The following is a 10,464-nucleotide window of genomic DNA, read 5'->3' as shown; positions in this document are numbered from 1 at the left end:
CAGGAGAATGGCGTAAACCCGGGAGGCGGAGCTTGCAGTGAGCTGAGATCCGGCCACTGCAGTCCAGTCCGGGCGACAGAGCGAGACTCCGCCTCAAAAAAAAAAAAAAAAGACATTTAACGAGTCTTTTTATAACATTGGTTTCTAACTACTCTGCTGGGATTCTTTTGGAATCTTTCTTGGGGTTCTTTGTAGCAAGGAAAAGGAACAGAAAGAACCATTTTATTTCATCATATGGCTGTACCATATTAATCTAATCTGTCCTTTCCTGTTAGGCATTTAGGTCATTTCCATCATTATAAACAATGCTGACATGAACATCCCTCAGTTAAATTCCTCAAGCGAAATTATTGTATAATAAATAAAGATTGTACCAGTGTACTCTAGGCAGTATATATGAGAGTGCTTGTTGCCTTTTTCTGGAAGATAATTTGTGGTTTTCTTGTGGTTAACACAATCATTTTTGTATTTTATAATTTAGAGAATGTGTACCATAAATGTTCTTTTTTTATCATCACTTCAAAGGAACCCCGAAAGTTAAGTTATGCTGAAGTGTGCCAGAAGCCCCCTAAAGAGCCATCTTCAGTTCTTGTGCAGCCACTACGGGAACTTCGCTCTAATGTGGTGTCTCCCACCAAAAATGAAGACAGTGGAGCTCCTGAGAACTCCGTTGAGAAACCACATGAGAAGCCAGAAGCAAGGGCTAGTAAGGATTATTCTGGCTTCCGAGGCAATACAATCCCCAGGGGAGCAGCTGGAAAAATCAGGGAACAGAGACGCCAGTTTAGCCATAGGGCTATACCTCAGGGAGTGACTCGACGTAATGGCAAAGAGCAATATGTGCCACCCAGATCACCAAAGTAAAAAACAACAAAACTATTCAAAAACTTCTCTCTCTTCCCATTAAACTTGAGCTGTGGCTATATTGAACTGTTTTGGAGGGGAGGGGGTAGCCAGGAAGGAAACAGGAGAAAGTACATCCTTAAATCATTATGGATTTTGGAGTTGTGAGTGATAGGATCTCAAAATTCATCTCTAATGTGATTTTTAAATGCTGGAGGATTCCAATCAGTATAAATATATATATATACACACACACATATATAAAATATAATTTTTCTATTTTTGGTTTTAATTTGCAGAGATTTGCTGCCAGGAATCAATTTTGAGGGTTCAGATTTAGCTTGGAGGGGAAAAAAAAAAATTATACCTCCTTCAGTATAGGAGATGAGGGAATGAGAGAAAATATTTTTTGAAGAAGCATTTCTGTAAAATTAGAAATTACTTTTTTTAATCTATTTAAAGTTTGGCTTGAAGAATGCCGTTTCTGACTATATGGCCTTGTATTGCAAAGCAGATCAGTGGCTGGGGTGCCTGTTGTGGGTGTGAGTGTGTACAAGAGCGATTGAAGCCAAATCTGTTGTCATGTTAGTAAATGATTTGAAAACTGAATGTAATACTTGAGTAGATTTTTTTTTTTCTAGTTTGAAATTTAGTCTGTCTTTTTGACCTTACTAATACTTCATTCAACAAGCTGTAAAATGATTGTACCTGGAGATGTGACTACCAATCAGTTTGACACTCAAGGAAAGGGGGTTATTAAAAAAATTGAAAATTTCATCTTGGACCTCAGTGCATAGGCCAAATGGATTTCAGAGGTTTAAACTTCCCTGTGATTCCCCCCCAACACCCCCAAAATGAGAAACAAACATTTTTTTCTTACTCCATATGTTACTCTCTGTTCTTTGACTGCCCACTCACAAAAGCAGGATAACCAACTACCTACTGAAGTGTATGTTTGTAATTGCTTTGACCAGTCTAGTCAAATCATATAAATTGTTCTAAATTTCAGAATTGAACGTTGAAGTATTTACTCTTCTGTTCACACATTTAGAATTTTAGCTCCCAAGATGGTAGGGCAGACTGACCCTACAGTAATTTATTTGTTGTTAATGTTAAAGATGAAACATAGTAACTGACTCTTAAGTGTTAAATAATGTAGAAGTAAAATATTATTTTAAAAAAGGCTTAATTTAGAGGGGTACTTATTTCTGTTTACAATGTATATTTATCACCTTCCTTTCCTCCTATTCTCCGCCCACACCCAAAGGAATTCACTGAAACAATACCAACAAGTCATGAGATTTTTTAGTAAAGATGAGAAAGATGGTTGAAGAAAATTAATGCATAATTTCTCAGTGAATAAAGTTGTAGCTCTCATATACTAAATAGACAAGTTTACATGGTGTTATTTAGAAAACGGCTAAAATATTAAAAACTGTGTTGTGTTCATCTGTTTTAAGTCATACCATGTTCAGAGTTCTATGTAAGGTGGGTTTTATTTTTCTTTTAAGGATAGTTTGTAATAGTAAGAACTGTCCCATATGTTAGTAAATTACATATGTACAAATTGAAACTGTAAATTGTGAACACTGGAAAGCACCATTGTGACATAGAGTAAACATCTTAGTAATATATTAAAGTGAATGTAAATGGTGGTTAAAATTATATTACTGTGAAATTCATCTTCCAACTCTAAGTTAAGCTTTGGAGATATATATTAGTGGTTAACTGTTAAGAGCTTTGAAAACACTGCACATATCTGTACAAGCCAGAATTACTATTTCTTTGACTCATTATTAGCTTGGCAGTTGCTTTTGATTTGGTTGTTTTATGACATGGTATACTGTATTTACTCAGTTTGAAACTATTCATTTCTACACACTATTTTTAAAAATTGCCTACTAGGTGAAACATAACAATATAACTACCTGTGCTGAAATTTGGGGGAAGTTTAGGTCCTTTAAAAAAATATATTAATCATTGACTACATCTATGATAAAAGTGCTTATTTTGGTTTACTAAGGTAATGCAGTTGGTGGAAATGATAAACATTTTAAGTGTTAACATCCTTTAACTGCATTGGATTTCAGAGAATAAATAAACATTTTGTAAAAATCACTTGGCAAGGATTATAAACTTAATTACTGCACTTAAAATGAAACATTACTTTTTTTAAACAATATGTCACAAATGTAGGCCTGTATTACTTGTATGCTTGTGTGACTTACTGTTAGTCCACCAACTTCTAAAAATTTAAAGGCTGTAATTGAAATACAAGAAAAGAGCCTTCTTTTAGAAGAAAGCAGGTATATTTTTGCTTTTTCTTAACGTTATTGAAAGTAGAAATTTAATTTGAAGATATAACCTTTAAAAATTTCTTATTAAGACAATGTTTTTAATTTAATTTGCCTCGTTACATCTAGTAGTTCCCATTTGATGGGATGTATAGGGAAGAGTGAGAAAGAGTGAGTGTGTATGTATGTGTGTGTAATATTTATATATATTCACAGTATGTATTTAGCATTTATTTTATTACAGCAGATTTAAAGTTTGTATCTAAATAATGCCTGTGAGTTGTGTGAAGCTGTTGGCTTTTTTCCAACATTACTTTGTAACTAATGAGGGTGGATGTTCATTGTAGTTTATTTATTTGGTTCTTTAGATGGAGGAATTTAAATAATCAAATTTTTCTCTTCACCCTTATGACTTGACATTTCCTTGGTCTGTTGGAGGCTAAAAGTAGGTATAAATGATACTGAATGTTTGGTATAGTGATACTCTGCTATAGTTCTTAATGCATGAAGAGAACAAGAGTCACAAAAGTTCACCACCTTGCACTTCATAGAGAAGGTACATAGAGACATTGCAAAACCTGTCTCCATTTGCTATCCTGATAATTAAGGTTTTCATAATACCTAGGGCCTGTCTCTGAGTAATTTTAATTTTGCCAAATACACTGACATTTAAAATAGTGATCCATCTAAATGTTTTTCAACTGGATTTTGAGGAAGGTAAGAGCTTTCGATAATAAGGGTTTGTTGTGGTAGTTGTCTTATGTGCTGAATTTGCAGATGATCAGATGCTATGCAGAATTATGATTTATTTTTGTTTCCTAAAATTAAGATAGCTTGAATATTATTTCACATTCCTTTTTCTTTTTTAAATAAACAGGTTTGCTTTGGAAAGGCTTAATGATGGAATGTTAGCATCTTCACTATGGTAAAGGAGAACAAAAAATGTTGCTGGAACATAAAATAGTATTTAAAAGTTAATGAACACTTCTAGTTTTATTAGTTATGGTCTTAATAATTAGTCTCTTGGCTTAAATGTCCACTGGTTTTACTTTGACGCAGTTGAACAACACTGGGGTTAAGTCTCTGGTATTTAGGCTGGCAATATATTAACCATATTTTAAAAGTACCAATTTTTTTTTTTTTTTTTTTTACAGAAAAGATAAAACTCAAAAGAGAACAGTGTATTCCTTTTGAGGGGCTTTTATAAATTATTAACTATAATATATGATGGATTTTTTCCTAATTTTTTATATTTCCTTACAATTTTGGTGGCCATTAATTTAACTTTAGGCTTTTGGTCATATGCTAGTCTGAGCTTCCAAAAAGATACATACATGTTTCACTTTTCATTAGCTGAATGAGGGTATTTTAAGAAGTTGAAAGAGAATTTATTTTCAAGTTGTGAGTAAATTCTCTTTTGAAATTCACCTGATTATTAAATAACTTAAAGTTTATTTTTAAAAGCTGACAACTTTTTATGAATCTTTGAGCTAACAGTTCCTAAAAGCGTAATTCAGATATTAATGGGCTGTGTATTAAATGGTTTTATTTTCAGTTTTGCAGCATAGAACACTGTTGAAATATCCATGTCAACTTGGTTTTTTTAACCTAATTCGGGTGTCTTTGACATTTCTTAAATGTTGGGGGTGGGGGTCAGAGCCAGTTATCTGGCTTCTGTTTTGTCGATTGCTTAGATTTGTTCCTGTTGTCAAAACTGTCGCCCCCAAAATTGGTGTGACACATGCTCATGCATAAAATGTTAAAATGTATTTGTATTTGTTTTCAACATCGCCAAGGTGCTATGGGAAATTAAAGTAACAAAATTAGAAAAAAAAATAAAGTTATTAAAAAGCAGGACTGGTTTCCTTTTCTCTAGGTGGTGTATGTCTAATGACTACTTCTGTCTGCCTTTCAATATTATATGTTGCCCTCGCTAATGCTATTATTATTACTGTCTAAGCTGTTTTTTGGATGATGAGGGCAGTGGGAAGTAATGGTGTTTCAAGTAAAACAAGGGCAGAGAGACAAGATACAGCTTTATGATCCTGGAGTTTTCTTTTAGTATCAGAAGCAGTGATGAAAGGGGGAAAAAACGCTGGGCACGATGGCTCTCGCCTGAAATCCCAGCATTTTGGGAGGCCAAGGTGGGCGGATCACCTGGGGCCAGGAGTTCAAGACCAGACTGGCCAACATGGTGAAATCCCATCTTTATTAAACATACAAAAATTAGCTGGAGGTGGTGGTGGGCACCTGTAATCCCAGCTACTCGGGAAGCTTAGGCAGGAGAATTGCTTGAACCTGGAAGGTGGACATTGCAGTGAGCCAAGATCATGCCATTGCACTCTATCCTGGGTGACTAATGAAAGTTCGTCTCAAAGGGGAAAAAACACTGGGTGCAGTGGCCGTGTAATCCCAGGGCATTTCAGGGGCCGAGGTGCATGAATCGCCAGAGACTGAGTTCAAGACCAGCCTGGGCAATATAACAACCTAGAGGGTGAGGCAGGAGGATTGCCCGAGCCCAGGAGTTCAAGGCTGCAGTGAGCTATGATTGTGTCAGTGCACTGAACCCTGGGAAAAAGAGTAAGACTCCGTCTCCAAAAATATATATGTGTGTGTGTGTGTGTGTATATATATGTGTGTGTGTGTGTATATATATATATGATGGCTGGGGGACAGGAATCATGGTAATGTGTAGCTTAAAAACTGTACCTTCATGGAACAGGTTGTGGCTTGATTTGAGTATGTGCATGTCAAGCCCAGCTAGAGGCTTTTTGGGGCTTTTCAGAGGGAAAATTGACCAGGAAATTTAAATGAGGGTTTTTGTTTGTTTGTTTTGTTTCTGTGAGACCGAGTCTTGCTCTTGTTGCCCAGGCTGGAGTGCAATGGCACGATCTCGGCTCGGTACAACCTCAGCTTCGTGGCCCGAGTTTTGGTTTTTTAAAAATGCTTCATTTTAAAGCAAAATGGAAAAGCTGAGTCAATCTCTGGCTTTTTAACAGGTGTCTGTAAATTATTGTGACACCTTTTACTGAACATATATTGCTAAAAAATAGTGGAGTGGCCAGGCGTGGTGGCTCATGCCTGTAATCCCAGCACCTTGGGAAGCCGAGACGGGTGGATCAACTGAGGTCAGGAGTTCGAGACCAGCCTGACCAACATGGTGAAATCCTGTCTCTACTAAAAATACAAAAATGAGCCCAGCATGGTGGCTCACGTCTGTAATCCCAGCTACTCTGGAGTCCCAGGCACGAGAATCGCCAGGAGGTGGAGGTTGCAGTGAGCAGAGATCGTGCCCCTGCACTCCAGCCTGGGCAACAGAGTGACTGTCTCAAAAAAAAAAAAAAAAGGGGGGGGGTGTGTTTCATGGCTACTATGCCACAGTTTATTCTTGAATTAAGTGAATCTTTTTTTAATGGTAGAACTTTTTTGTGGGGTTTTTTTGTTTTTTTTTTTTATTTAGATAGAGTCACTCTCGCCCAGTCTGGAGTACAGAGGTGGGATCCCAGCTCGCTGCAACCTCCGCCTCCCAGGTGCAAGCGATTCCCTTGCCTCAGCCTCCCAAGTAGCTGGGATTACAGGCACATGCCACCACGCCTGGCTGATTTTTGTCTTTTTAGTAAAGATGGGATTTCGCCATGTTGTCCAGGCTGGTCTCAACTCCTGCCCTCAAGTGATTCGCCTGCCTCGGCCTCCCAAAGTGCTGGGATTACTGGCGTGAGCCACTATGCCTGGCCAGTGATAGAACTCTTTAAGTCTATGAATGTGGCCTAATTTCAAATTATATTCTCAGAAATATTTACTATTCTGCCAAGTTACGTAGTTTGGATATGTATGTAGATACACCTTAAGGTAACAGATTTAATATGAGCATTCAGTTTAATAATTACTTAGCTCTTTAGCATTGCCTTTAGCTAAACCTTTAATTTGCAAATGAGCAATTATTTATCTTAACAAAGATGGCTAATGTCAGTGAGCAAAGTGGTGCTGGTAATGACAGGTTTACGGGGATAAGTGCTAACAAAGCCTTAGGGGGCTGATGTCAGTGTTTTAGTGTGTTTATTTGGCCAAGATATGAGGGGTGCATAACTTAAATTTTATATAAAGAGCACAGTATTCTTTATAGTGGACCCAAAACTAAATTGGTAAACTCAGATAGGTAGGCTCTCGTGTTGTATTTAAAATGAGTGATTTTGCAAAGAGTTTCATTACAGATACCTTATATTTAACTACACTTCTTGTTAGAAAATATTAATCTAAATATTATGCCTTCAAGTTTTAATTATATACCTGGAAGTTTTTTTATTTCCTTTTGTTGTTGTTGTTGCTCATTCACCATCATACTCTGATATACCTGGAATTTTTTAAATGAAAAGTTCTTAACAGTTACTATTAAAGAATTATGCATTTTCTTAAAACCATAGTGTTTTTAGTTTGTACGAGAATTTTAAGGAATTGGAATGTTTTCACTTTTTTAATATTGTTCCCAAATGAGCACCCCCAGTTTCTTAACTTTTTATTTAAAAGAAGGTCTCACTCTCACCCAGGCTAGAGTGCAGTGGCACAGTTGTGGCTCACTGTTCCCTCGAACTCCTGGGTTCAAGCAGTCCTCCCACCTCAGCCTCCCCAGTAGCTGGGGCACATGCCACCATGCCCGGCTAGTTTTAAATTTTTTTTATTTAATTTTTTACTTATTTTGAGATAGTCTTGTTCTGTTGCACAGGCTGGAGTACAGTGACACAGTCATGGCTCACTGCTGCCTCAAACTCCTGGATTCAAGTAATTCTCCCACCTCAGCCTCCCAAGTAGCTGGGACTACAGGTGTGTGTCACATCAGCTGATATTTATTTACTTATTTTTGTTGTTTGTTTGTAGAAATTGTCTCACTCTGTTGCCCAGGCTGGTCTCAAACTCCTGGGCTCAAGCGATCCTACTGCTTTGGCTTCCCGAAGTGCTAGTATTACAGGTTGAGCCACTGCACCTGGCCCTAGTTTAGCTTTTAAAATGCATTTTTTAGGCAGCCGTTCTGCAGGTCTTTGATTAAGTTCTAATTTGCTATTTTGCATTCTAAATTATGCCTAAAATAACTATCATCCTGTCAAAACTGAGGGTAGTGACAGCATTGGAGTTAATCATGATGGAGTGTTCATTTAATTAGTATTTATTGTATGCTGTGTTCCAGACAGTGCTAGGCAGCAAAAATAGATAGGATTCCTGCCCTTATGGTGCTTAGCATGAAAAAGTCAGTCATAAATAATTGCCAAGTTTAGAACAATAGTAAATATGACAGATGCAGTCTGACAGTCTATGAGATTGAAGTAGAGGACGGTGCAAGAAGGAATGCTTGGAGAAACTGAGAGGACATACATCTGAAAGAGTAGGAGTCAATTATATGAGCAGGTAGAGGGTGCCCTTAGATGTGAGGGAACAACCTATATCACTTTATGGAAGAATTATAAGCCCCGCAGCCATAGCATGGGGAATATTGTTCCATCTTCTAAGATAAGGCTGGAGAAGTAGGTAAGAGCGAAACTACTGGGATCTGAAGTGTGCATTTTGGTATTGATACAGGGTGTCACTCTGTCACCCAGGCTGGAATGCAGTGGTGCCACCACGGCTCACTAGGCCTCTACCTCCTGGACTCAGGCAACCTCCTGTCTCAGCCTCCTGAGTAGCTGGGACCACAAGTGCACAGCGTCACCAGCCCTGGGTTTTTTGTTTTGTTTTGGTTTTGTGGAGACACGCTCTTGTTTTGTTGTTAGGGCTCAAGCGATCCACCTGCCTCAGCCTCCCGAAGTGCTGGAATTAGAGGCATGCACCACCCTGCCCATCCTTCAAAACCAATCCTTTAAAACCCAGTAGTTAATCTGTAGTATAGGGTGGTTTTAATTAAATAAAATTTTCAGCCAGTTTTAAATGTGACTGTTAGGGACAGGCCTAAACATTATATCCACCACTTTGTTTCTTTCTTGATTCTTGTGTCCTTAGCCCTATTCATCATTCTCTTTCCCACCTGGACAGTCTCCAAGTCACCACTATTGTGCTCAGCATATGATACCATTCAAGACTTAATGTTTCCAGTCCTCACCAATAAGGTCTCCCACCTACTGTAGACGAATAAAAGCATGATGTTTGTCATGACTGTTTATTACCTCTTAAAATTTTTTTCTTCATTATCGATTTGCCATTTTTCCGTGGATCCAAAAAAGACTGATAATTCATGCCTGCTTAAGCAAACCAGTTGTGTCCAGAAGTAATAAACCCATCCTATAAATATGTCTTGAAAGTTGTGGAATTTGCATGTCCATCAAGCCTTTTCACTATCCCCGGCCGGTCAAGGTGGCTCACACCTGTAGTCCCAACACTTTGGGAATCCAAGGTGGGTGGATCACTTAAGACCAGGAGTTCAAGACCAGCCTGGCCAACACGATGAAACCCTGTCTCTAAAAAATTTGCTGGGCATGGTGGCATGTGTCTCAATCCCAGCTAGTCGATACATTACTCTTGATACACTGAGGCATGAGAATCACTTGAACCCGGGAGACAGAGGTTGCAGTGAGCCGAGATCATGTCACTGCACTCCAGCCTGGGTGACAGAGTAAGATTCTGTCTCAAAAAAAGGCCTTTTTGCCCACCTTGAAGGAAATTATAGGTGTACCATAGCCAGCTCTGCAACTGGTCCTGGTGTATTCAGGCAGGTAATTTTTGTTTGTTTGTTTTTTTGTTGTTGTTGAGATGGAGTTTCACTCTTGTCACCCAGGCTGGAGTGCAATGGTGCGATCTTGGCTCACTGCAATCTCTGCCTCCTGGGTTCAAGCGATTCTCCTGCCTCAGCCTCCTGAGTAGTTGGGATTACAGGCACATGCCACCACGCCTGGCTAATTTTTTGTCTTTTTAGTAGAGACAGGGTTTTGCCGTGTTGCTCAGGCTGGTCTTAAACTTCTGACCTCAGGTGATCCGCCTGCCTCAGCCTCCCAAAGCGCTAGGATTACAGGCGTGAGCCACCACACCCAGCCACTAGTTGTTAAATCTAGATGATGAGATGTGTACGCAGGTTTGATTATCTGTTTGGAAATAGTTTCAAATAAAAAGAAATGTTAAAAGTTTAAAGGGGTCTTTGGTTTCCAGTCTGGCATGTAAGAATCTTGGAGGTTGGCACTTCATCCTAACAAGTCAAAAACTGAATTAACTGGCCAGGCACAGTGGCTCATGTCTATCATCCCAGCACTTTAGAAGGCCGAGGCGGGTGGATCACAAGCTCAGGAGATCGAGACCATCCTGGCCAACATGGTGAAACCCCGTCTCTACTAAAAATACAAAAAAATTAGCT

General features: G+C 38.6%; 1 protein-coding gene across 5 annotated transcripts in view; it reads left to right on the top strand.

Moving 5' to 3' along the window:
- Positions 1-4,991, top strand: part of LARP4 (La ribonucleoprotein domain family, member 4) — an 89,409-nt gene extending 84,418 nt beyond the window's left edge. For all 5 annotated transcript variants that reach the window (XM_011936125.1, XM_011936128.1, XM_011936127.1 and 2 more), the window contains one exon: positions 526-4,991. In XM_011936125.1, the coding sequence (XP_011791515.1) occupies positions 526-864 (339 nt within the window). In that variant the 3' untranslated portion in view covers positions 865-4,991. The remainder of the gene's footprint in view (positions 1-525) is intronic.
- Positions 4,992-10,464: the final 5,473 nt, after the last annotated feature.

The sequence above is a fragment of the Colobus angolensis genome, unplaced genomic scaffold, assembly GCF_000951035.1.
Source record: "Colobus angolensis palliatus isolate OR3802 unplaced genomic scaffold, Cang.pa_1.0 Scaffold151, whole genome shotgun sequence".
Lineage (NCBI taxonomy): Eukaryota > Metazoa > Chordata > Mammalia > Primates > Cercopithecidae > Colobus > Colobus angolensis.
This window is presented reverse-complemented; position numbering and strand designations above follow the sequence as displayed.